General features: G+C 35.5%; 1 protein-coding gene across 2 annotated transcripts in view; it reads right to left on the bottom strand.

The window, feature by feature from the left end:
* The window catches only part of col5a1 (procollagen, type V, alpha 1), a 108,795-nt gene that overhangs the window by 10,431 nt on the left and 70,793 nt on the right, over positions 1–27,571 (bottom strand). For both annotated transcript variants that reach the window (XM_048166198.1, XM_048166199.1), the window contains exons 13-57: positions 27,195–27,287; positions 27,052–27,108; positions 26,919–26,972; positions 26,742–26,795; positions 26,569–26,622; positions 26,321–26,374; positions 25,454–25,507; positions 25,301–25,345; positions 24,687–24,740; positions 24,455–24,499; positions 24,310–24,363; positions 24,167–24,211; positions 22,917–22,970; positions 22,624–22,668; positions 22,476–22,529; positions 20,238–20,282; positions 19,831–19,884; positions 17,713–17,820; positions 17,248–17,301; positions 16,871–16,924; positions 15,385–15,429; positions 15,226–15,279; positions 14,612–14,656; positions 14,461–14,514; positions 14,321–14,374; positions 14,186–14,239; positions 10,977–11,084; positions 10,767–10,856; positions 10,460–10,513; positions 9,270–9,377; positions 9,072–9,179; positions 7,976–8,029; positions 7,693–7,746; positions 7,492–7,599; positions 6,091–6,144; positions 5,886–5,993; positions 2,217–2,270; positions 1,997–2,104; positions 1,731–1,784; positions 1,586–1,639; positions 1,450–1,503; positions 1,240–1,293; positions 1,037–1,144; positions 290–343; positions 145–198 (exon numbers count right to left, since the gene is read on the bottom strand). In XM_048166198.1, the coding sequence (XP_048022155.1) occupies positions 145–198; positions 290–343; positions 1,037–1,144; positions 1,240–1,293; positions 1,450–1,503; positions 1,586–1,639; positions 1,731–1,784; positions 1,997–2,104; positions 2,217–2,270; positions 5,886–5,993; positions 6,091–6,144; positions 7,492–7,599; positions 7,693–7,746; positions 7,976–8,029; positions 9,072–9,179; positions 9,270–9,377; positions 10,460–10,513; positions 10,767–10,856; positions 10,977–11,084; positions 14,186–14,239; positions 14,321–14,374; positions 14,461–14,514; positions 14,612–14,656; positions 15,226–15,279; positions 15,385–15,429; positions 16,871–16,924; positions 17,248–17,301; positions 17,713–17,820; positions 19,831–19,884; positions 20,238–20,282; positions 22,476–22,529; positions 22,624–22,668; positions 22,917–22,970; positions 24,167–24,211; positions 24,310–24,363; positions 24,455–24,499; positions 24,687–24,740; positions 25,301–25,345; positions 25,454–25,507; positions 26,321–26,374; positions 26,569–26,622; positions 26,742–26,795; positions 26,919–26,972; positions 27,052–27,108; positions 27,195–27,287 (2,877 nt within the window). The remainder of the gene's footprint in view (positions 1–144; positions 199–289; positions 344–1,036; positions 1,145–1,239; positions 1,294–1,449; positions 1,504–1,585; positions 1,640–1,730; positions 1,785–1,996; positions 2,105–2,216; positions 2,271–5,885; positions 5,994–6,090; positions 6,145–7,491; positions 7,600–7,692; positions 7,747–7,975; positions 8,030–9,071; positions 9,180–9,269; positions 9,378–10,459; positions 10,514–10,766; positions 10,857–10,976; positions 11,085–14,185; positions 14,240–14,320; positions 14,375–14,460; positions 14,515–14,611; positions 14,657–15,225; positions 15,280–15,384; positions 15,430–16,870; positions 16,925–17,247; positions 17,302–17,712; positions 17,821–19,830; positions 19,885–20,237; positions 20,283–22,475; positions 22,530–22,623; positions 22,669–22,916; positions 22,971–24,166; positions 24,212–24,309; positions 24,364–24,454; positions 24,500–24,686; positions 24,741–25,300; positions 25,346–25,453; positions 25,508–26,320; positions 26,375–26,568; positions 26,623–26,741; positions 26,796–26,918; positions 26,973–27,051; positions 27,109–27,194; positions 27,288–27,571) is intronic.

Here is a 27,571-nt window from a genome sequence, read left to right as displayed (position 1 = left end):
TCATAATCAATAACGCCAGCCAGAGTTCAATTAACATATAAAGTCAATGCTACAGCTCTATTCCAAAAGCTAGTAAGCTACCTACCCAGACATCATGACAGTCTGGTTAATTAGGAGTATCAAAGATGAATTTGCTTCTCTCACCTTTTCACCTTTAATACCAGTATCTCCCTTCAATCCAGGCAGGCCAGGAGGACCCTGAGAGAGAGAAAGACAAGAAGAGTGAGGACTGTGGATTGTCATTTTAGACTGTAATGAACTCATTCTCAGAGGAATAACATGTTGGTACCATCGGTCCAGGGGGTCCGTCAGGTCCAGGAGCACCGGGCAGTCCTTGTTCTCCCTACATCAGAACCAAAAAGATCCATTTATTAACACCAAATCAGAATCACTGCCATAAACAGAACTGTGTGTTATATCTTGGAAGCTGAAAGGATGATTCTTACTCAAATTGTCAGTATTATTTCAGCCGAAAATCCAAAGAGAAAAAAAATATGGCATTGGCATGATGAAAACATAAAAGCTGCAGTTGTTCAAAAATATTTTGGAGAATTAATATCAATTTCATGTTACGGTAATGAGGAAAATTAAGGAAAAAATGCTTCATTGATCTTAATTTAAAATTTTAATGGTCTTAAAAATAGGTTTTATTCATTAATACTACAAAATTTAAATAAAAAAATTAGAATAAAAGAATGCATACATTTAAAGAGAAAATTGAGAAGAAAGAGCTTCATTGATCTTACAATAAAAATCTTAATGATTAATTTATTAATACTATGGAATTTAAATATGTCATTTTTGTTGCAATATAGAAATGCAAACTTTTTTTTCATCATAAATCTTTTATAATCTTTAAACTAAAAATCTTAAATCTATGACTCCAATTTCTTTATGCACAATATATATTTGTTTTGATTTTGTAGTGAAATCAGTAACAGTTTTTGTGCGATTCACCAAATACATTTAACATAAAATCTGACGTTAGGATCTAATGAGCTGTGTATGGCTGTCAGGCTGGTCCATTATCACTCACCACTGGTCCAGGCACACCTCTCAGACCCTCAGGACCAGGTTTTCCAGGGCTTCCCTGAGGGCCAACTGGACCCGTCTTACCAGCTGGACCCTCCAGACCAGATTCACCCTGATTCAGAGACACACAAAACCAATGCAGTAAGGTTTTTGTGACTGTACTGTAATAGAAGTGCATGCAAGTGTGTATAAATGTGTGCATGTTACCTTGGCACCCTTCTCTCCCTGTCTTCCTTCAGGTCCAGCAGGTCCAGGAGGTCCCTAAAGAGAAAGCCATATATCCGTATATTATTTAAAAGTATATTAATATTAATATATATGGCTTAGTCAGAAGTATTTTTGGCTCCAGGTGTGGTTAAAAGTTAATTTAGCACTCTAGTTCAATGCATTTAAATGATGTCTTAAAGCATTACTCACTCTCTTTCCTGGAGGACCAGTAGGGCCAGTTTCACCAGTAGGTCCAGGGGATCCCTGAAAGAAACAAATAAACAGTATTATAAAAGTAGCAATCATTATGAAACACACATATGTATGCAGCGTTTAAAGCACTCACTGGCTGACCAGGCTCTCCATCGTCACCCTTATCACCTGGAGCACCATCCAAACCCTGTAGGAGGAAGAAAAAGTCATGTCACTTCCTGAAAAACAACCTGAAAATGTCTTTGGAACAACTACATCCAAACATTAATAGTACTTACAGATGGACCTGGCTCTCCAGGAGGACCAGGATCACCAGGGAATCCACTTGGACCCTGAAAATCAAACCAGTATTTAATCAGAAACATGGCAATTGCATGGTCTTATAAGTGTCTTTTATTCAACAGTAAGGCACAATGAGTCATGCTTATTGACCAATCAGCAAGCAGAACCTACATAAAAGTTCTTTACTGGCATCAATGAGTCCATGAAGAACACTGCACAAAAGGCTCTTATTGCATTAGATGTGAGCACAGTGGGAACTTACAGGACTTCCTTTAGGACCATCATCTCCTGGTGGTCCTTTTGGTCCTGGGGGACCAGCAGAACCAGCAGGTCCGGCCTCTCCCTTTTCTCCTCGCTCTCCTCTTGGACCCTAAACACACACAAGGTATGAAATAGGAACGTGTTATTCTGAGACTTTCAGCAGTGATGTTTTAGGGTGTTGCATGTGTGATTTTGTTTGTTTGTAAGTGTTTTTGCCGTACTGGAGGGCCGACGTCTCCCTGTGGGCCTGGTTCTCCTGCTTCACCAGAGTCTCCCTACAGAAAAAGAGAGAGATGTAAGTAAACATGGTATCACACACTCTTTTTCTCCCAAACACTGCAGAGGTTTTCTCCACTGGACAGAAGAGCACGTCAGCATCATTATTCACTGTCTCATCAGCAAATCTCCTTTCCTCCGCAGAACGGCACATTCTAGCATGAAAATCTGTGCAACATCAATATTCAGACAAACAAATGACCTTGACGATGTCCACTTCCATCAGCCATCAGATGAGAATGAAACTCATAATATATCCAGACAGTTTGGAATTGGAGCAATGACACTTTGACAATCAAAAAATATGAAAACTAGACTTGCACATTTTCTGAGTGTTGTTATTGGTGCAAAAGTAACTGCCATGAAGCTAAGCAGTTGTGGGTGGTTGATAAGTTTTTCTGAGTGTTTTTAGCACACTGTCAAAAAAGCCCATCCACAAGTTTCTATAATATTCTGGTATCTAAAACAAAAATACACAAAGAACAAAAATAAACAAACAATGAAAATTAAAATTCTATACAATTTTGTCTAAATAAAAATAAATAACTAAAAAAAAATACATAAATAAATAAACGGATCAAATTAAAAGTCTATACAATTTGGTCTAAATAAAAATAAATAACCAAAATTAAATATCTATACTATTTTGTGTAAATAAAAAATAAATAATTGAAAATAAATAAATAAATAAATGGCTAAAATTAAAATTCTATACTATTTTGTCTAAATAAAAATAAATAAACTGAAATTAAAAATCTATACTATTTTGTGTAAATAAAAAATAAATAATTGAAAATAAATAAATAAATGGCTAAAATTAAAATTCTATACTATTTTGTCTAAATAGAAAAATACAAAAAATGAAAATAAATAAACAACCAAAATTAAAATTCTATATTATTTTGTGTAAATAAAAATAAATAAACTGAAATTAAAAATCTATACTATTTTGTGTAAATAAAAAATAAATAATTTAAAATAAATACATAAATGGCTAAAATTAGCATTCCTTATTATTTTGTCTAAATAGAAAAATACAAAAAAAGAAAATAAATAAACAACCAAAATTAAAATTCTATATTATTTTGTCTAAATAAAAATAAATAAACTGAAATTAAAAATCTATACTATTTTGTGTAAATAAAAAATAAATAATTAAAAATAAATACATAAATGGCTAAAATTAGCATTCCTTATTATTTTGTCTAAATAGAAAAATACAAAAAAAATGAAAATAAACAACCAAAATTAAAATTCTATACTATCTTGTCTAAATAAAAATAAATAAACTGAAATTAAAAAGCTATACTATTTTGTGTAAATAAAAAATAAATAATTAAAAATAAATACATAAATGGATAAAGAAATTCCTTATTATTTTGTCTAAATAGAAAAAAATGAAAATAAATAAACAACCAAAATCAAAATTCTATATTATTTTGTCTAAATAGAAATAAATAAATGTATAAAATTAGAATTCTATACTATTTTGCCTAAATAAAAATAAATAAACTGAAATTATAATTCTATACTATTATGTCTAAATAAAAATAAATAACTAAAAAATAATAAATAAATGGATAAAGAAATTCTATACTATTTTGTCTAAATAAAAAAGAATGAATAAAAACTAAAAAAGAAATAACCAAAATTAAAAATCACTATTAAATTACTAATTAAAAAATACTATTTTGTCTAAATAAAAATAAATAATTGAAAATAAATGAAAAAAAAATCGACATTATTTTGTCTAAATACAAATAACTGAAAAATAAATAAATAAGAAATTAAATTCTATACTATTTTGTCTAAATAAAAATAAATAAAAAAACAAACATTTTAAATTCTATACTATTTTGTTAAAATTCTACAAGTGACATTATAGTGTACTGTACAGTATGAAATTAACTTTGAGATTTGTTAAAGATCACATTTAACAGTGTATTAAATTATTAGTGCTTTTAAAGATGATGGCAAAAGTACTATACAGGTAAAAGTAAGGGAAATGAGCTTGCGCAATTAAATATCCAATATCAACTGATACCGATAAATTTAAAGAGAAACAATAGTGATGCTTGTTAGCAAACCACTAATCAAAACAGTCAGTTTGTGACATTAAACATTCAAAAAACATCCGACCCTCTCTTCCTACGCCGCTATAAAGGAACTGCATCTGTTTACTGTAACTGCAATCATGCTTTCTCTTGTGCTTGTAAACATGTTTAAGAGTTATTCTCTGTGCTTTAGTGTGTGTGTGTGTGTGTGTGAAGTGTGTGTGCATGGATACTCCAGTGCGTCTGCCATATTGAGAGATTAAGAGTCTCTCAGACTGCTGAACTGCATCATTCATGTTTGTGCGTCAGACTGAGGTATCTCTCTCTCTCTCTGTAGTGGGATAAGAGGTCTGTCAGAGTGAAGTGCCGAGGTAAATCTTCCCAGACTAACACCAAACAGCCTTGTCTCCAGCCCTCATTCTATCATCTTTATCTGTTTTCTTTAAGTCCTCCCCTCGGGTGTGTTTTTCTGGGTCATTTCTCAGGGCAAAACTCCTCTCTAAGCAGAACTGAAATGGGTCCGTTGTTCTGTGGCAGAACAATAGTGCTGAAGTGCCATATTAAACAATATTGACAGCGGACAGTGCTGAGGTGATCGAGCGCAGTCAAGCGAATACGCTGTCTGTTTGCTCTGCTGAGACGTACAGAAAGATGCAGCACTCATGTCTCAGTGTCACACTCAATAAACACTCTCACTGCGTAAACACAACCTGAACTCCAGAAATAAAGTATATGGCATACAGTAATCAGAACGCTCTTTTGTAAAGTTCAGCAATGTGTTACTTGTTGAATTTATGCCATAATATCTTACTTTTTCCAGGCGAGGAAAGCATATTTAGTTAATTGATGAAGAATACAATCTCTTCCTTTCTCTCATCACACATGACAGGGCTCAAACTTTAGTTTTTGCCACATCTGCAAATGGCGACTAAATTGTGAAACGTTATGAATACTTTTTTTTTTTTTTTTTTTACAGTATTTTGCATTATTTTGTTAAAAATGTCTAATTTTTATGACAATGAGATTACTTACTGTATCTGTTGTCACAAAAACACCATCATTTTGTATTTTAGTAATGTATTTTCAGCAATAACAAGTTCTAAATAAACTAATATTAAATAAACAAATTTAACTAAAGGGATAGTTCACCCAAAAATGAAATTTCTGTCATCATTTACTCCCACTCAAGTTGTTCCAAACCTGAATAAATTTCTTTGTTCTGCTGTACACAAATTAAGATATTTGGAAGAATGTTTGTAACCAAGCAGATTGACTACCATAGTAGGAAAAAAAATACTATGGTAATCAATGGTGGGCAAGATCTGCTTGGTTACAAAAATTCTCCCAAATATCTTCCTTTGTAAGATGCAAATCCTGAACTTACAGAGCACAACAGCAACTTTATAACACACACACACACACACACACACACACACACACACACACACACACACACACACAGTGGGATTATTGTTGACACATTATCCCTGAGATCATTAAGGGCATCGGTTTCTAATTAAAATGAAATTAAAGGGTGTTTTGCACATGATGCTTCTTCACCTTCTCTCCTACTGCTCCTGGGTTTCCAATACCTCCCGGAGGTCCCTGCGGCCCGTCAGCTCCTGGGGGTCCAGAGGGGCCTCTGGGGCCCGGTGGACCGGGTGGACCCTGAAAGAAACATCAAGAAAATGCAGTGAGAAAACTTAGTTTCTATTAAAGTAAATGCACATTTTACCAAAATGATTTTATAGATGTGGAACTGTACCATTTGACCGACATCACCAGTCTCTCCTTTCTCACCAGGGGGTCCAGGCAAGCCCTGCACACAATCACAAACCAGTTACCACTTATTTTAACCAGTTAAATCCTGTGACTACATAAACAAAAACATCAACACATATTACATAAACAACATTTACAGTCAACCTGAAATGGCATTTGAAGCCTATTTTACTTCCACCAAATGATGAATTTCCAGGTCAAGACTTGATTTTATCCATCTTAAACAAAGCTTATCTTATGAAAGCTAAATGAGTGACAGCCAATGAAATTGCTGTGCTGAGAAGCCTTGTTGCTAACCGCCATTTTGTCCATCAAGCACTGTCGGACACATTCAAACCTTCCTTTTTATCTATGGTCAAAAGGTGTTGTTTTGGCACATGTAATTCAGATACTAGGTATCTAAAGTTTAATTGAGTTTTGTTCATTATGTTCCCAAAATCAGCCAGTAATCGTGGAAAATCCAAGTGCCGTGTCAGACCTTGAGCATCATTTATTTTAAACTTCTGTTAATTTTTTCCCATTTCATAAAAAGACTGTATGAACAAAGCTGGCTGGTTTGAGCAGTTTTCATCAACACTAGATGCAATTTAGGCAATTACAGGGAGTTTTATATGGCAGTGTGCTTCAAAATTGGGTATTGTTATCTACTGTTAGAGTGAACATCTCTATACTAAATGCAAATGAGCTTCATCTTATGTGTAGATTATTCGGTTTTATTTGAAAAACATCAGCATGCTGAAAGGCCTCTAGTGTGAATCTTTGTTTTCAACAGCTCTGATAAGCAAAAACTAAGGTGAAATGTGGCCAAAATTAACTTAATTTTAAGAAAAACACACTGTTTTTATTCACCGTTTGCATCTGCAAAATATCTGTTACACATTTCTCCATGTCAATTTTAATGACATTGACTGTCCGATTTCTTATCACTTGGGTGGATTTCCCCTTGTATTTCAATATTTTCTCATCTTCCTCCATCATATTTAGTGTTTCAACAACAACAAAAAAAAAAAATCAAAACAGCTTTTGCTATTTGCGCCGATAGCCTAGTGGGCAGCATGCCGATATATAGCGAAGTTGCGTTTCGGGCGTCCCGACTTTCTCGATCCCGCCCCCCTCTCTCTCTTCAATTTCGCTTCCTGTCAACTTACTGTTCTGTCATAATAAAGGCAAGATGCCCCCAAAAAGGTTGTGCTATCTGATTTTTAGTGATTTATTGCAAAATAATCAGGTTGCAAAACCGAATCGCACATTTTGTTTTACGTATTTAGAGTAACCGCTGTTATAAGTTCAATTGTGTGCTATAAGACCCGTAAAGTGTATTAGAAAAATATGTTTTATTTCATGTGGACTTAAAACAAGCAGAAACCAAACTTAGCATGCTAACCTGAAGGCCGACAGGTCCGGGTGGTCCTGGGAAGCCTCGTGAGCCCTCATCTCCCTTCTGTCCAAAAAGACCCTGCTGACCTCTGGGACCTTGCTCTCCATCAGCACCCTGCATGGAGGAAGTGACATCACTAACACTGCTTATACTGCAGCAAGACATACAGTTCAACATATGAGACATATATGATTTCAGAGTACTTACAGGAGGACCTGGCTGACCGCTAGGACCTTGGGGACCAGTAGGCCCTGGAGGACCCTGAAGAACAACAGAAAGAATGTGAGAAATATGAAAGCAAGAAAGCACAACTCATTGATTTTCATAACATCTATATTCATCACCGCACAGTGGTAATAACAGAACGAATGATCGTCATGGGAGAATGACACCAACAAACAGACAATTCCAAACGGGGACTTGTTGAATAAATGACGCTTTCAGTCTCAATTGTAATGTAAATGTAAACAGTAAATTTAGAGTGACTCACCTGCTCGCCCTTGTCACCTTTGCTTCCCTTCTGTCCTGGCTCTCCAATCTCGCCCTGTCACAATAACACGGTATTTACATATGCAAATTTATGCAAATAGGTCACATGATACAAAATACAAATACAAGTTTTTCTTGGTGTTGTCTGTCTAAGCTTAGGAGTAAAACATATATTGTGGACGATAGTGCAACAATGGTACCAGATGGTGATATTACGGTATTTTATGATTATCATATTCATATATACTACCATTCACAAGTCTGAGGTTGGTAAGATTTTTTAATGTTTTTGAAAGTAGTTTCTTCTGCTCGCCAAAAAATCAGCATCTATTTGAATAGAAATCTTTTATAACATTATAAATGTCTTTACTGTCACTTTTAATCAACTTTTCAACTGTAATGCACTCATGGAAATCCAAGGAAAATCAAATAATTCAATGATGCTTTCATTGTATATGTTGAAAAAAAAAAAGTATTAACATGGTACATGCCAAAAAAATATGGTATTGCCAGGGGACATGTTCAAAAAAGAAAAGAAACCCCACAGTAATACTTTTTGGTCCATTTTTGTTAGTGAAGACAGACATTAGGAAACTAGCACTGCTATTTATTCCTCTGACTATATTTCCCAGAAGGCTTTGCACCTGTCACACATGGCAGAGCTGACACGCACACATCCTTCAAATATCGCTCACACCTTAAAACTGCCATTGCTAACACATGTTGGTGTCACACACACCTACACAAACCCCAAATATGTGTGTGTAGGTGTGTGTGAGTGTCATGGTGATCTCATTTCCTTTACACATTCACCTAAGTGTTAAATCAGATCATTTACAATAAAGCTAACTGCATATTTTATTCCCTACCAGACCATCCATTCCTCAGTAGAAAATATTGATCTGACCACTGACTAGTTTGATCTATGTGTGTGTATGAGATGTGACCTTCACTTCTCCTCATCTAATCATCTAGCAAAACCTCCAGATTCAACCATGACCATCAATTACATGCCCACATCTTTCTATCTTTAATTAATTCATTTCTCTTCTCAAACTTTCTTCCCTCGCTTTCTACCACTTCATTTTCTTCTGTACCTTATCACCATCCTCTCCTGGGGGTCCGATGGGTCCAGCCGGGCCTGGAAGCCCCACAGGTCCCTGAATACCATCTCTACCAGCTGGGCCTTGAGGTCCTTTCTCGCCCTAATATGAGAGAGAAAGAGGTTATAGTGAATATTTTAACCATATGACAGTGCAAAAGGACAAAACAGATCATAAATAATGTGCACTCACAGGTCCACCTTTCTCTCCAGCGGGGCCTGGGGGTCCTTGAGGTCCAGGTCGGCCCGGGAGGCCGGTAGGACCAGCTGGGCCAGCAGGACCACGTTCACCAGGAGAACCCTATGAATGTGAATATGAAATTTCATAACCGATGTTTTGGCAGTGAATACCATTAGCTATTGATGGCTTGATGATGTTTGATTAATTATGCATTTGTTCTTGAAGAAATTCATATGGAGGCATAGACACGTATAAAAAACAGCTATTATTTTTAATAAGCACTGCATTTGTAAGTTATTGATTATATAACTAATATGCAGTATTATATAAGATGTCTATCAAATCTTAGTATTAAAAAATGTTGGCGTCAAGACTGTATGAAAAGAGAGAGGAGAGGTGAAAGGTGATAAAACTTTTGATAATCTATAATCATCTATGATTCATAAATATACACTAGTGAAACATTTGGACACAACTTCTTAATATTTGACTTTTTTCTTTATTTTATTACTATTTTCCACATTTAATTTTAATAATTATAAATACATAATATAAATATATAAAATGTATTAAATAAAATATAATTATTATTACATATACAACATTTATATAAATATTTGAGCTTATTCTTTCAAAGTTTGGGGTCTGTAAGATTTTTTTGAAAATTGTTCACCAAAACTGCATTTATTTGATCAAAAATACAGTAAAAACTGTAATATTGTGAAATATTATTACAATTCAAAACAGTTTTTTCAGGATTCTTTGATGAATAGAAAGTTTAAAGGAACAGCATTCATTTGAAATTAAAAAACTTAAACTGTCACTTTTAATTAAATTAATGCATCCTTGCTGAATAAAAGTATTAATATATTTTAAGAAAATCTTTCTGATCCTGAACTTTTGAACGGTACTGTATGTTGGACACTTGTTGATGCTTTTTCTACACTATTCACTCTAAAACATTAAATAAATAGTATACAAAACTCATTTATATATAAATAAACAAATTCAGTAAACTGAGTCCAAATGTTTGCCTGGTACTCTAGATATTAATCAATATCATATGCACTGAATCACTATACTCACTGAAAAGCCAGAGTGTGGAGCAAAAGGATAAAAGAAAAAGACATAACAAGGTAAACAAGCAATTAACAAAGCGGTTGGAGAAGAGATAGACAAAAAGACAGACAATGTCTACTTACAGCAGGTCCAGGTGGCCCTGGAGGTCCTTCACTCCCTTTCAAACCTGCTGATCCCTGCAAACAGACACACAAAAGTGCTGAATGTACACAAACACATCCATGTGCTCCTGCACGACTCGTTTGAAGGTTAGAGACGACACGGGGATGTTCTATTTATAATGAACAACAAACTAAAAAGCTCAGAGTTAAAAACAAAACATGAAAAAAGAGATACTGGCCTGTGCAAAATTTAAGGGTGAGGTACACAAAGTTTAACACTTAGGAATAGGGGTTTGTTCAAATCGCATGTTTCATTCTCGATGCTCACCACAGGGCCTGGTAAACCTCTCTCGCCTGGGAACCCTCTGAGTCCTGGAGGTCCGTCTTTACCCGCTGACCCTGCTGGACCTGGATCTCCCTGTGAACACAAAGAACCAGATATGAGGTAAACCACTTCTGACCAATAGATAACTGGATAGATTGAAGTGTATTTCTGTGTATTTTGGGTTTAAATGTTGAAGTTTGAATTTGTTTGCACCTTCGCTCCCTCTTTGCCCGCAGGTCCAGGAAGACCCTGTTCACCGGGTGGTCCTGGGGGTCCAGGATGACCTCGCTCTCCCATTGGTCCAGTCTCACCTGTTGGTCCCTAAAGAGAAAGAAAGATGGATTATAAGCAAGGAATTGGGGTAGATGAATCTTTGGGTTGATACTGAATCAATTCAAATGACGATTCATTAGTGAATCAATTTAATTCAAAAGCAATTTGAAAATTCAGAATGATTTAATTTACCTCAACAAAGCAAGTTTGCACAGGATTTATTTAATATGCATGTCACTACTTTAACAAAATAAGATTAATTCAAATTATAATATTTTTAATCTTGAACAAAAATGATTCTACGGAGCCCCGCACATGACATCCATGTCTTACTAAGTCATTCCCTCGATTTGCTTAATCGTGTGCACGATTTACTATTTCGTTCCATTGATTTGCTTAATCGTGCACATGATTTACTATTTCGTACCGCCGATTTCATTCCCTCGATTTGCTTAATTGTGCTCAGGATTTACTATTTCATTCCGTCGATTTACTAAATCGTGCGCACAATTTACTATTTTGTTCTGTTGATTTACTAAATTGAGCGCACAATTAACTATTTCATTCCCTCGATTTGCTGAATCGTCCACATGATTTACTATTTCGTTCCCTTGATTTGCTGAATCATCCACACGATTTACTATTTTGTTCCCTCCATTTGCTGAATCATGCACAAGATTTACTATTTCGTTCCCTTGATTTGCTTAATCGTGCACATGATTTACTATTTCGTCCCTCGGTTTGCTTAATCGTGCACATGATTTACTATTTCGTTCCGTCGATTTACTAAATCGTGCGCACAATTTACTTTTCGTTCCCCCGATTTGCTGAATAGTGCACATGATTTACAATTTCGTTCACTGATTTGCTTAATCGTGCGTACGATTTACTATTTCGTTCCGTCGCTTTACTAAATCGTGCGCACAATTTACTATTTCGTTCCCTCGATTTGCTTAATCATGCACGATTTACTATTTCGTTCATTGATTTGCTTAATCGTGCGCACGATTTACTATTTCGTTCCCTCGATTTGCTGAAGCGTGCACATGATTTACAATTTCGTCCCTCGATTTGCTTAATCGTGCACGATTTACTATTTCGTTTCATCGATTTGCTTAATCGTGCACATGATTTACTATTTCATTCCATCGATTTGCTTAATCGTGCGCACGATTTACTATTTCGTTCCGTCGCTTTACTAAATCGTGCGCATAATTTACTATTTCGTTCCCTCGATTTGCTTAATCGTGCACATGATTTACTATTTCGTTCATTGATTTGCTTAATCGTGCGCACGATTTACTATTTCGTTCCCTCGATTTGCTTAATCGTGCTCACGATTTACTATTTTGTTCCCTCGATTAACTTAATCATGAACACGATTTACTATTTCGTTCCCTCGATTTGCTTAATCGTGCTCACGATTTACTATTTTAATTATTATTTTCTTAATTTTCTTAATTAATTTCCAAATTCTTAATTTTGAGAAAACAATGAACTGTTGTACTTCTTGTTGTACTAATTATTTCATATTTCAAAAAGTGTTTTTACAGTATAATCAGGGAAAGCAATCAGAAAGTCTGGAAAGCATAATAAAGATGCTACAGGTGTTTCTAAAAGATAAGTGGATATGCAAATTATGCAACATGAAGAAAGAAAGAAATAAAAGAAATCAGATTATATGCTTCCATTTGCATGGCAGAGCATGTGCACTTGAATATCCATATGTGTGTGTGGCACTGTTTAAACCTGTGCCCACCTCAACATTTGCATAAAAAGTAGAATATCATGATTGCTTATGAATAATTCATCACCCAGCTAGCGCCAACATCTAACCGCATAAACAAAAGCATGTCAGGAGACAAAGCACAGACAGGCCAACAAACGGCCCATATGTAACCTAATGGAGCCATTATGATTCCCTGGTGACAAACTTAGGACACCTTTAAGATAATCTAATAACCGAGTGATGGCTGGTGACAGCCTCATGAATATGTATCTCATGTCTCTGGCCTCTGCCTGTGGTACTGATGCTGGAGAAACAGATGGGTGTGCAGAGTGCGCTGTTTTCTAAGCCAAATGCTTTATAATGTTTTATTCTTCTGTGGATAGTGCGTCTAATGCCTCCAGAGCATTAAAGATACAATAGAGTGAAGAAGCATCTTAAAAAGCTTAAAAACAGCTAAAATTAGCATAGCCCTGAAAAGCAGATTTTTACATTTCCTGAGGGATTCTGGCTTGTTCAAAACTCACAGTCACTTTGCTACGGTGTTGTGTGTTGTTACTAGGGCATTGCTATGTGGTTGCTAGGTGTTTGCTTACTAGCCCAAGTCAAAAGATCACAAGTCTTTTAAATATTGTGGTCCCGGATGAATGAAATGTTATTTATATACTATTATATTATTACTGATAATTTGAATTACTCTAGATATTATTGTAGTACTTTCAAAATGTTTCAAAACTTTCAAAAATATTTTCAAAATTCATTTTTAACTTTGTTAATTTTTTTATTTCAGTTTTAGTTTAGTCATTTTTGTACTTATTACTTAATTTAGTTAAACATTTTGCCATGGCAAAATTTAATCTTTTCATTTATTTTAGCTATATTTTAATTACCAAAAAAATTTATTAATACTTTTAGTTTCAGTAAAAATATCAACCCTGTTATTGTAATATTTCACCCTAACATTAAAAATAAAAAATAAGAAATATTAATTTGCATTAAGAAAATGAGACTTTTGAAAAATTCTTTTGCATTCTATATTATTTTCATGACAATTAAACTTCTTTTCCCCCACCCTACTGTCATTATTCTTAAAAAATTTCAGTCTCAATTCTAATACAGTGATTAAAATCATCATGTGTCGATATAAATATTTGTATTTTCTGTATTTTAGAGAATACAAATAATACCACAATAGGGGGAAATGTAATGGTCTTAAACAGGCTTCAAATTCCTTATGCAATTTTTTTTCAAATTAAAAAAAAAAAAAAAAGTTTTTGATGACCAAACATTTTTTGATAGTATTTGTGAGATTCATCCTCAGGTTTATTAACCCGTTTTAGTGGAATCTTAATAGTGGCACTACTCTGGAATTCTAGAATCATTCAGAAAATTGAATGACATCAGCATTCTGTGTTCTTCTTACCTGAGGTCCGACTACACCTGGGGGTCCGGGAGGTCCGGTTTTACCTTGGAAACCCTGTGAGAAGAAAACATGAGTGAGTTTATTTCTATAAGCGTGTGAAAGAAAATATTTGTTGTAATATCAGACGCAACTCACAGTCTCTCCTCTCTGGCCAGGGTGTCCGGGCAGTCCATCCTTTCCAGGAGGTCCCTGAAAACAGAGAGAGAGAGATAAATCAGAACAAATGATTGGATAATGAATATGTATGAGGAATTTCTAGTGTTAACATCACATACAGGTGGACCCTTAGGGCCAGGGAATCCAGCAGGTCCCTGTGGTCCCAATGAACCCTATAAATCCAACACAGAAATAGATGTTAAATCTCTCTCTGAAGCAATAACCAATAAGCAATACTTTGGAAGGATTCAATTATTATTTATTCCGTACCCTTTCACCGGGTGGTCCTGGGGGGCCATCGCTTCCTGAGTTGCCCTGTGGAGGTGGGGCGGAGAAGAAAATGAGAATGTTTGTAAATGCAGTATAAAATGACCATGCAACTGTGATCAATTATTAATAAAGTAGAACTTATGCTTTTTGCCTAAGGTAATGAGTGCCATTAAAGATTTGTTTGACTGATAGAGAATATGTAGATCTCTAAAACTCCTGTTGCATTTGAATTCGCTCCAGCTGAGCCGATGAGATAAATATTGCGCTTTAAAATGCAATAGAAGCTCCATTAGCTCCTGTCAATGTGTCTGCTTTTAGCTTTCACGGCACCACAAATAATGAAAGAGGATTAAAATATCCTGAAGCCAGAGACGTTTTCAGTCAGCGTGTAGTGTGCTTTTCCTAATTGAATTTTTATTTGCCAAACAATTGTTTTATGTATGCGTGAATGCATGTATGATATGTTTTACATTTACATATTTTTATTATTTATTTATTTATTAGGGCAGAAATCAATTGAAAAGGGGACTTGCCTCAATATCCCATCCTCTCATTTAATGTTACATTCTATAATATTACAAATGCAAAATAGTGGGGGAAAAGGACAGCCTCACCTTTGGTCCTGCTTTCCCTGTCGGTCCCCTTGGCCCTCTTTCACCACGGGGTCCCTATAGAGAGAATCACAAGAAGTGAGCAAATATGAGAAAGCAGTCCTAAACTGATCGTTAAAACGATACGTATCATTTGTTTTATTTCTATCTTTGTTGTCTTACCGTGGGTCCTCTCTGTCCTCGGGGGCCTGGCTTCCCTGGTGTACCCTGTGTGTGACAGAGTGAATAAAGTGAAAATCAAACAAAAGATTTTATTATTATTAATTATTATTATAAGATATTTGTTATAATTAATACATTCCAGTAAAATAAATACATATACATATTTTAAATAAACAATTATTCCAATATTAAACTGTGCATTGTGTGAATAATTATTAATTTAATATTATTTATTTTTCAAGGATATTTATAATATAATAAATTGCAGTAAATACCATTTTTAATTAACAATAATATATAATAATTAAACTGCACTGTGTGCATTATTATTCATTTAATGTTTATTTTTAAAGACATTTATGTTCAACATTTTGTTTTAATAATAATATTTTTTGATTAAAATTTAGGAGAAGGGGAGATAACTAAATAAATATAAGCTGTCATGATTCAGTTCCTGTTCAAATTCTCTTTTCCAGTACATTCAGTCACAAAAAGATGCTCATTATTTGCATAATTTCAGCAAAACAACAAGCAATATTTTCTTCAGCCTAGTAGAACATATTGTAATTAATTTGATTATCTGTATAATATTTTAGCATTTCATCTCATGAATACTTAATGCAGAGAGTTATGGCGGAACAAAGAAAGTTTTGCATCATCACATGAATCCAGTCTGAGTGTGTGTGTGCTTAATGGCTTGAGAGAATAAGAGGTTTTTGGATTATAATGTGTTTACGGGAGACTGCATTGTCTTCCTAATGGCAGCCGACTGCTGCTCTCAGCTTAAATGTGATGATATACAGCCAATAAAGCATCCATGCGGAAAGCTGTGAGTTTACTCAGGGCCCGCTTTTCTTGGCCATAAGGGCTCTGATACACACTACAGTTCAGAGACCTGTTAGCTTCTATACACTGAGACAAACCACTAAATTTGACTTCTAATATACACACAAGTCAAAATGACTATTATTATATACTTTTATGGTGTTGTTGTCATTTTGTCGTTTCCTAGAACTCAACTATTTTCAGTGTGCATAATATATTCTTATATTATTCAAAATATATATCTTAATTTCTTATTTCTAATTTTCATTTAGTTTAGGTTTATCCATCTAATTTTTATTTATTTTATTTAAATTACAAAAATGTTTTTAATAGTTAGTTTTAGTCACGATAATAACCCTTCATACTTCTGAATTGCATTGTAATGTATATCTTGATATCACATGACAGAGAATAAAAGTCTAACTGGAATAGAAGAGTTGATTTTCTTGCTCACTTTATAGGATTAATCAAATTGCATTTATTAAAAAGGCTTATATTACATCTGACATTCCATGTTATGCGATCGCCATGCATTTCTTTCTCAAAATTCATAAACTCGATAGAAAACCAGTGGGAACATATCTCAGCACTCATAAAAATAAGGAATGAGAGAAGGAAAGAGAGTGGTGCGTGAGAGAAATGGGATTTCTTTTTAACACACCCTTGTGCCTTTCTCTCCACTGGCTCCTTGGAATCCCTGGAATCCTTGAGAACCCTAAAGAGGAAGAGAGAGAGAGAGAGATTAATTCACAGGTCCATCAAAGCGAGGAGGGAGAGAAGGATAAAAAGGAGGAGAAGAGAAGAAAAGTGCTGCTGCAGCAGTGCATGCTGGGTCACGGTCAAACGGAAAGCTGACACCAGATGGCATTATGGGTAAATCCACTTAGCTTTGATCAAGAAGTTCAAACATGTCTGCCTTCCAAACCCGCTCTAATGCATGCGCACACACACAACCTTGTCCTTATATCAATACATGCACACACTTCAACACGGACGCTGTGGATGCTGGGTAATCACAGGCAGATCGGGTATATTTACCTTGGGGCCTTGTCTTCCTGGATAGCCTGGCAAACCGGGTACACCAAGCTTACCCTAAAACCAACGTACACAGTGGAAACATAACTAATCAGTTGTGACAAAACACTGACAAAAAATGTTGAATGGTATTACATCATTACCATATTCAAATACTACATATATATATATATATATATATATATATATATATATATATATATATATATACACTGAAGACTGAAGTAATGATGCCAAAAATTCAGCTTAGAATCACATGAATAAATTACATTTGAAATTATATTCAAACAGTTATTTTAAATTGTAATAGTATTTCACAATATTTACTGCTTTTACAATATTATAATCAAATAATCGCAGCCTTGGTGAGCAGAAGAGACTTCTTTCAAAAATATTACAAATATTTTGCTTTGCATCGGGAGTGTGCCTTAAAATACTGTCTAGTTAGGCAGCTTCAGTCACACTCACCTTCTCTCCTGATGGTCCGAGTGGTCCAGGATCTCCAGGCAAACCAGATCTTCCTTTGGGTCCCTCAGGCCCATCTTCACCTCTGGGTCCAGCAGCACCAAGTTCTCCCTAAAGACACCCACACTCATCAAGATTCATATGAGACATTATAGATTCCTAGAGATCAAGTTTCCTCAGAAATAAGAGGTCTTTCAATCAATTTAGAGGCCCATTCTGATGAACAACACAACTACTAACTAAATTATGACTTTTTGGTGCAAGAATCCTTGACTAACATTATGATTGGATGTATAATTAATATTATAAGTGACCTACATGGGGAAATACATTAAAAAGTATAGAATATTGTCCCTAAGTGAAGGTGTATATCACATGTGTCTGTGCAGCTGTTTATTAATTTGATTTAAGATGGACAACTCTGAATAAAAGATGTTGGAATTTGATTCTAAAACAAATTCATGTGGACAATTAGTGTGTGTGTTTGATATACCACTTTAAAGACATAATAGGCAAGCTGAAAATTGAAAATTGAACAGCATGAAAAAAGTGAAGTGCGTGTGTCACATCCACCAGCTGGAGTGCACTTGATCTCCTCCAGAGGGCACTCCTCTCTAGTCCATTGCAATCTCATCATGAACTGCATGTCCCATAACCCTTTGCCTGGACTCATTATGCTTCATTACTTTCAGCTGTGTCTCATTACCTTGTTACCTCTACCTTTATAAGCCTCAAGAGTCGTTTTGGCATCATGCCTCAAATTCGTTGCTATGGTATATGAAAACAGTTTTGTATATCGACATGAAATCCATAACTATTTGTTGCCATGGTCTGAAGGTGATCTGACTCGAATTTGGTGAAAATCGGACAAACGGTCTAGGAGAAGTTCGAAAAAGTAGGTTTTTAAAGATGGCGGACAGGAAGTTTGGCCAAATATGGCAACACTATGTATGTATGTTCTTGGCATGACCAAAGGAATCTCATGACAATAGGTTAAATTAATCAAAAGCTATCAGCATTTTTTAAAAATGTCATTATAACATTTGACCACAAGGTGGTCATGGGCATGGTGCTAATGACACAGAGTTTCGTAATGGAATTTTCTTAATGCATTTGTAAAGTATAGAATTTTATAATACTGTATTGTAGTTAATGGCGATTTCATGGTTTGTTCTATCATAGCGCCACCAAGAGGCACAATCCCACCACTTTTTTATATGTGTCCTCAGAGTGAGCCCATACATGTGTGTGTCAAATTTAGTGAAAATATCTCATTTAGTTTTGGAGTCATTCTTTGCAAAGTCTTGTTTGTTGTCACACTGTAGTTCTGAGTACTATCCTGGTGTCCTGTGTCTATGGTTTTGGCTCTTGCCCCCCCCTTTGTATCGTTTGCCCCGTGATTCTGACCCTTTGCCTGTATTTTGGATTTACGATTCTGGATTACCCTAATAAACAACTGCATTTGGATCCTCAACCCGTATGTATGAGCAGTTACGTGAGTAAAGGGTAATTTGGGACAATATCCACCTACTTTTAAGCATTTGCATATTGGCTTCTAATAACCCAGAGCAAGACATGCTTGCTCATTACAGACATTTACCCAATGACGCAGCTGAGTCAGCGTACTTTATAACACCCAAAAAATCTGATCAATTAGGCAGTGTGAACATGATATCCACTTCGGCTGAGGGGGAAAACTGACTTCTAGGCCCTCAATGACAAAATCTCTAGCCATTTTTGTGTGCAAAATGCATCATGCAGTCGGTGAAATGGACTCAGTAGTGTGTCATCTGAGGATATGTGATTGCTAAGGTGCTCTGAGTGGTTTTTAGCACATTTCTACGTGGCCAATCCCCAGGTTCTGGTCCTTAGGTACGGCTTGGGTTCTTTTCCTCAGTGAACATCTATATTTGTTCAAATCCTAAAGCGTATGAGCAAAAGTAATAGTGATGCACTACTAAATATAGACCCACTGAGATTTATCTGCTTCTTCAGTGATGCTCTGAGAATTAAACATCGACCCAAGTGAAAAGAGACAGAGAGGAAAGATTAAATCCCATAATTCCCCAGAGATAAATCCAAACACAAATAACCTCTTCAACCTGAGAATAAGTCTCTTACCCTGTCCCCTTTGATGCCCATATCTCCCTTAAATCCAGGAAATCCGTCTTCTCCCTGAAAAAGAAAGAGATGAAGATTTGACACTGAGAGCGTTGCAAACTTCCTTTCGCACATAATACCCCTTTTTTTGACAAATGCGAAGGGACCGATCTCCATGGCAACAGCTATTTCTGCTATTTGCCGGGGCCTGATCTAATTTTCCTGCTGCACTCTCGCAGGATAAAACTTTTTAATGACCAAAGCGAGAAGGTCAAAAATGCATCTTGGAGTATGTTATGGTTTCCGTATTCAGAAGCAGAAATGAAACATTAATGACACAGGAGCAGTGCATTAGCCACCGACACGCACACACAGACAACAGCTCGTAACCATACGGACACAATCACACGAACACACTCTAAAATTACCTTTTCACCCTTGTTTCCTTTCAGCCCGCGGACTCCATCAGCACCCTGCAGATAGAAAGAGCAAAAGAAAAAATGGACTGAGATCAACAAAGTCCGTCTAAACTTTGAACACCTGAGAAACCAAACCCCTACGACGGACTCACGGTATCACGAACGCTGTTCATAAACCATGAAGGTGATAAAAGCTCTGTTCCAAACCCTAGTTCTACTACCTAAATAGGAACCTCATAAGTGACCAATTTAGAATGCAAAGTGCATGGGAGATTCCACTCACAACTGATTCCAATAGACTTTTACATTAGAATGCTGCAAAGCTAGACAGGCAAACAAGCATCCTAACTGAAATGGAACCTCACAAGTGGTAGTTATAGGAACACAGTTATAGGAATTAGCCACCAGGGCGGTCCCCTGAGAACTACATTTTCCCCTAAGGCAATTTTCCTGGATGTTTTTGGAACCCCCAATAGGAACTCTGAAGTGACGTAACTGGAGGACACCATGATCGTAGCTGTGTTTTTGTTGTGTGTCGTGGGTTTCGTGACAACAGAGATGGAATGTAGAAGTATAAGTTATGCCATTGAAAGAGCATTAATGCGGGCTAAGAGGCTGAGAAAAAAACACACAATGCCACAGACAAAGGTGACAAGTAAATGCCGTTAGCATTAGCTTTCTATATGTTAGCTCATGGAATAAGTATATTTAAACTATGTGTTTACATGTCTTTTTAAAAATGGCAGGTGCCGGTGTTTCATACTGTATGGCATGCGTTCGGCCAATCAACGTACACTTACGTTACTGGTGAAGACTCTGAAGTTGGGGGCCGCACGATTAACCCCAATTAACCCGAAAATGCGCTTAAAATGTTTGGCTTTATGAAATTATGAAATCTCAAAGGCTGCGATTTTTTTTTTTTTTTTTTTTTTTTTTTTTTTTATGAGCAGGTTGTCTGGAAAGCATGGCTCTATGATCAGTAGTAAATGCTAGTCCATCTGAAAGCACTGCGAGTTTGAGTCGCTTACAACGTGCATTTGAAAAAGCAACATGCGTCAAACAACTTTCCAAACATGAGAAGCATTTATGAGCCTCTTGTCCAACATGTTTTTACTCCAATCTCACTTCTTAACATCATTTAAGTGTTTGAAATAACATCCTTCTGTGAGATGATGTGGCTTCTTACACAGAATAAGGCACACAACATATTATTTCCTAGTATTCTATACAGTGAAAAAGGCTATGTCGATTAGCATTGAAGTATAAATATACTTTATTATCATGAAAATACCCGAGATGGATTGAAGAACTCAAATAAACCATATATTGTCATAGTCGTGTGTTTATTAGCCATGTTTAATCAATCATAGTGTTTCAATTTTCTGTTTATTCAGCTAAACTTGTCCTGAAGGACCCCCAGCCCTGCACATTTTGTATGTCTCCCTATTTCTGACACACCCATTTCAGGTCTTGCTGTCTTTACTAATGAGCACATGAGTTGAATCAGGTGTGATAAATGAGGGAGACATACAAAACGTGCAGGGCTGGGGGTCCTCCAGGACAGGTTTGAGAACAACTGAGCTACAGCGATAGTATGGTGTCCATAGGGATTTCCTGGAACGACGTGCATTATCTTTCTTCTGTGGGGCATATTTGGAGTTTCTGCGTGAGAGCGCCACCTGGCTTTCAGATGGAGCAGCATTTAAGCGTACTTCACTGACAAGCTGCGCATAAAAAACATAATAATAATAATAAAAATTTGCCAAATCCTGTGTGGTTTATTTTTGATTAATCGTGCACCCCTACTCTGTAGTAGGAACTAATTTAGTCCCCCCAAAAGGCGTTCCTATAACTAAAATCCTTCCCAGTTCCTGCAGCGTGAACACACCAAAAAGCGGGTACCTCCGCCAATAGTAATAGGAACTATGAAAACATTCCTATGGTTCGAAAGCCCCTAATGATTTGGAACACTCTACATAGGCAGCAACTCCATGTGGGACTTCTTATATGAAGGACACAGGGAACTTTTTTGGAAGACATATAAAAAGTTCAGTTGATTCTGCCTCAGGAAAGTAGCAAAAACATTAGCAGAATGCTGTTTTTTTTTTATCAGGAAAAAGCTATGGGCAAAACTCAGTAGCGATTTGGGAGACATTTCTTATACTACAGAACTACACTTATATCCACTGACCAATGAGAGATTGTTTTGAGTGCTACTGTGACCAATGAGACACAAGAAACACCTACCTTGACACCTCGAGGCCCAGGATATCCGATTGGCCCTTGAGAACCAGGAGGTCCCTGTAAAATACAATCAGTTATCGATTGAGTTATTAATAATAAGCTACATTTATGCAAGAGAATTAGTGTTTATAAAAATGAAGGATAAACATACCATGTTTCCTTTCTCTCCTGATGGCCCTTCTTTTCCTGGGTGGCCCTGTGTTTGTGTCACAAAGATATGACAATAATTGGCATTATAAAACCACAGAATGTTTGTGTTGTGGATAGAAAAAGCTTTGAGAACGGATGTGAACAATGTGTGTCTGTGAAGACGGAAATGAGAAAGAACTGCCTGGCAGATCACTATACTGTAATTATTAATACAATGAAATCTCTCTGATCCACAAACAATAGAGCTTGAGATTAACAGACGTGTGTGTATGCGTGCGTATTTCCCGGACTCACCGGAGGTCCGTCGGCTCCTGGCATTCCTGGTAAGCCTGGTTTTCCAGTGGGACCCTGAGGAAAGGAAAACCAGCATAAGCACTCACAAGCCATTAACACTCAGCACATACTTCCTGTTTCAACACACATTCATAAAAACATTATCTAGCAGATCGATCAATAAGTCAAGGTGCCCAGTGTGTGAAAGGGTTAATGACACACGAGAATGTCCAGAATCAGGAAAATATTTTAAAAATCTGCATTAAAATATAAGTGCCAAATTCTTAAAAATGTAATCTTTGTACTCATGCAGTATTGAATTTATTTTTTATTTAATATCTCTAAAAACTGGAAATTGAAAAATTGATTTGTCAATTATTATTACTGTAATTATTATTATTATTATTATTATTATCAATAATAATCAATAATTTTTTTTAAGAAAATAATAACACAAATGTAACCAAACTAATTTTTTGAGAAGGTCTACAATCCTTAAGCCCAACAAAAACTATTTTAATTAAGAAATTAAAAACATACATCATTAAAGAGGTGTATTTAAGTCATAGTACACTACCGTTCATAAATATGTGGTCAGTACAATTTTTTTAAAGAAAATTCTTATGAATTTTTGAAAGAAAGACTTTTTTATATGTTTGATCAAACATACAGTGATGTTGTGAAATATTATTACTATTTAAAATAACTTTTTTTCTATTGTAATATATTTTAAAATGTAATTTATTCCTGTAATCAAAGCTGAATTTTCAGCATCATTACTCTAGTCTTCAGTGTCACATGATCCTTCAGAAATCATTCTAATATGCTGATTTGCTGCTCAAAAACATTTCTTATTATTATCAGTGTTGAAAACAGTAGTGTTGCTTAATATTTTTGTGATACATTTTTTTAGGAATCTTTAATAAACAGAAAGTGCTAACTGCATTTATTTGAAATTGAAACCTTCTGTAACATTATAAGTGTCTTTACTGTCACTTTTGATCAATTTAATGAATCCTTGCTGAATAAAAGTATTAAAACAATCTTACTAAGCCCAACATTTTTAACAGTGCTGTATGTATAAAATGCATTTTTAATAATCTTAATAGGTCCACACACACACACAATGAATATCACATCATTAACCCATAATTATCTTCAGAGAATTAGTGTCTGTCATAAAACATGAACATTATCAATAGACACATGCAAACTCTACAGTATATAAAGGCACTAATCAATTAACCAGATAACCATCGTTCCAATCTCACCTTCTCTCCTGGAGGTCCGATTGCTCCCTGAGGACCTGGAAGTCCCTGTGGAAGGAGGACAGAATTAAAGGATATTAACTGGTTAATGAAGTCAAAGAAGGGCAGGTTATACAGTGTCTAAGTGGGCGTGGCTTGATGAATACCTGAGCTCCGGGGTTGCCTTGTTGTCCAGGAGGACCTGGCTCACCTTGAGGACCCTGATGGGTGAAAAACAGAGGGATAATAAAGTGAATGTGTGTATACTTGTGCGTGTTTGTTTGTGCATGAGTGTGTGCGTCTCAGACGTACGATGTTTCCTTTAGGTCCAGGATGTCCGTCCATACCAGTCACACCCTAAAAAAAGAAAAGAAGGATCAAAATGAATTAAAACATACTTCATTCTTAGACTAAACCACTGCATTAAGAAAAAATAATAGAAATAAATGATAAAGCTTTTTTATCAGAGAGTAGGTGAATAAATAACATGGAGGTTGATGGAAACTAAGTAACTGAATCAGATAAAGATGAAGTATGTACTCACAGGAGGTCCTGGAGGCCCCTGGGGACCTTTGGGGCCCAACAAACCACGAGGACCCTGAACAAGAGAAAGCGGAGAAACAGAGAGTTGTGTTCAGCAGGAACTGTCTGATAATAGAGGCGTTATTCAGATAAAGTGGGTAGCATTCACCCGGTCATGTGATCTCTCTTTTCTATGCCACATATATCACTTTTCATCTCATGTGCTTCATTTTAAACATGTTTGCCTGAAGTACCATTTATTTCTAAGGTATAAAATTATATTTAATGCTGACTTTAAATGTATTTTAAATATCCAATCGGACATAACTGAGTGTGTTTACGTATATAGGCAAGAGCGGATAAAGTTGCTCTCAATCTAAATGGTGAATACAGAGCGCACCCTGCTGGAAAGACTGTTAAACTAGTGGTTAATTGACTCAACCTTTTTCATCTCCACAACAGTTTCTCTCACTGCCATAACGAGCAAAATGCCTCAAAAAAATAAATAAATAAATAAATGAGTGAAAAAAAGTGCGGTTTCATTACACTGGAGAAAACTTTATATTATGTAAACACTTTACAATCTAGTGACGGATTAGAGAGCATGCTGGGATACTAGAGGAAATATTAACTCACTGGTTCTCCAGGCAGACCCCTGGGTCCGACCTCACCATCGTCGCCCTGGGATACAGGAATTTATATCATTATTATGATCCAATTAGATAAAGGAAAAATGTACAGAAGATGAAGGTATTAAGCAGGGATTAAAATAAGTAAAGGAGCTCATACTCTCTCTCCATCCTCTCCTGGAGGCCCAGGCGGCCCCTGAGGACCCGTCTCACCCTACAACCCCAAAGACACACTCATTATTATTCATATAATGAATTAACCTACTGTTTACATGATTACTGTAATTTTTTTTTTTTTTGCATCATTAAAATGCCAAATAAATCATCAAATGGACATAAATGTTGATACTGAAGTGAGCCATTTAATAAAAAAAAATAAAAAAAACCCTCTAAAGTGTTCTACCTATTTAAAAATATTCAATATATGTTAAATAAAATAAAATAAAATAAAATATATAATAAAACAGCTCCAAAATGTTCAACCTATTTTAAAAGTAATAAATGTGTTTACCCTGTAACCCTTTTACTGTAAAATAAACTGGACATTAAATATTGAAAATCAGAATCACGCATTCCAGTCAGCCATTTAATAAAAAATAAAGTAAAATAAAATCAAATAAAAAAAAATAAAAATAACTCTAAAGTGCTGCACCTATTTAAAAATATTCAATATATGTTCAAAAAAAAAAAAAAAAATATCATAAAATAACTCCAAAATGTTCCACCTATTTTAAAAGGTTCATAAATGTGTTTATCCTGTGACCTTTTACCGCCAAATAAATAAACTGGACATTAAATGTTGAAAGTTTTGGCCAATCAGAATCATATATTTGAGTAAAATAAAATAAAATAAAATAAAATAAAATAAAATAAAATAAAATAAAATAAAATAAAATAAAATAAAATAAAATAAAATAAATAAAATAAAATAAAATAAAATAAAATAAAATAAAATAAAATAAAATAAAATAAAATAAAATAAAATAAAATAATCCACCTATTTTAAAATGTTCAAAAATGTGTTTACCCTGTGACCCTTTTCACCGGGCAAACCAGCAAGACCATCAAATCCTCTGTCACCCTGTGAATCACACAGACAGGAAACAGTTCAGAATTGCAGAATATTAACATTTTTGTTAAATAGGAAACAATTATTTCCTACTGTCTACGTGAAATAAAAATTGACCCTATTTTTATTCATCTTACTGTGCATAATTCATCATTGTATGTTATGATAAAAGATGTCTGTCCAATGTTAATCTTCTTCAGTTTTACCTTAGGTCCCGTCTGTCCAGGCATCCCTCTGGCTCCATCTGAGCCGGGTCGACCCTATGCCACAGAAAACATCATTCTTGTTCATAAATCCAATGATACAGAATTATCTAGTCAATAATAATCACTCAGGCTTCAGCAGAGACCCGGCGGTTTTGGACAAAACGCAAACTTACCCGTCTACCAGGCTTTCCAGGAGGGCCTGCGGATCCCAGTGGACCACGAGGACCCTACAACACACACACACACACAGGTCTCAGAACAGTTCTATCCTGCACTGAAATGCCTTTAAATATTATCTAAATAGAGTTGGCACAAATAGCTGAGGACTGTGGGTAATTTGTGATGCCTACCTGAGGTCCTGATTCTCCAGACTCTCCTTTCAGTCCAGGTACACCAGGAGGACCCTGGGAAAATCAAATCAAGCATGAAACAAAATCATATATCTTCTCATTTTGACAGATGATAATATAGGTACAGACATACCAGAGGACCAGGACGGCCTGTCAAACCCATCGGTCCGGTTGGACCCCTCATCGCCAGCTTTGTAATAATAAAACAGAGCGATTAGTTTGCATACAGATACATGTGTGTGTGTGTGATATAATGTGTATTAGTGTGTCTTTTACCCTGGCCTGCTGCATGATGGCTTGCATCTGAGCCTCTTGGGCAGAAACAGCAGGACCTTTTTGTCCACCGTCCCCTCCTGTACTCATGCGGAACTACAGAGAGAGAGTGGCACAAAACTATTAACATTCATACTAAAAACAATAAGTTAGATATGCCAGCAATAGTGAAGATAGATGTTTTTCATCTTAACATTGACTGGATGATTTGTTTGGATGGTCAAACAAATCATTCAGTTATAGAAATAAATACAGTTAATTTGAATAGAATAAAATAAAAGAATGTATTTTAAAATAAAATAGCCTTAAAGTGTTCCACCTATTTTAAAATGTTCTATATATGTAAAAAATAAAAATAAAAAAAATAATAATAAAATAAT

This window comes from Megalobrama amblycephala, linkage group LG18, assembly GCF_018812025.1.
Source record: "Megalobrama amblycephala isolate DHTTF-2021 linkage group LG18, ASM1881202v1, whole genome shotgun sequence".
NCBI classification, from domain to species: Eukaryota; Metazoa; Chordata; class Actinopteri; order Cypriniformes; family Xenocyprididae; genus Megalobrama; species Megalobrama amblycephala.
This window is presented reverse-complemented; position numbering and strand designations above follow the sequence as displayed.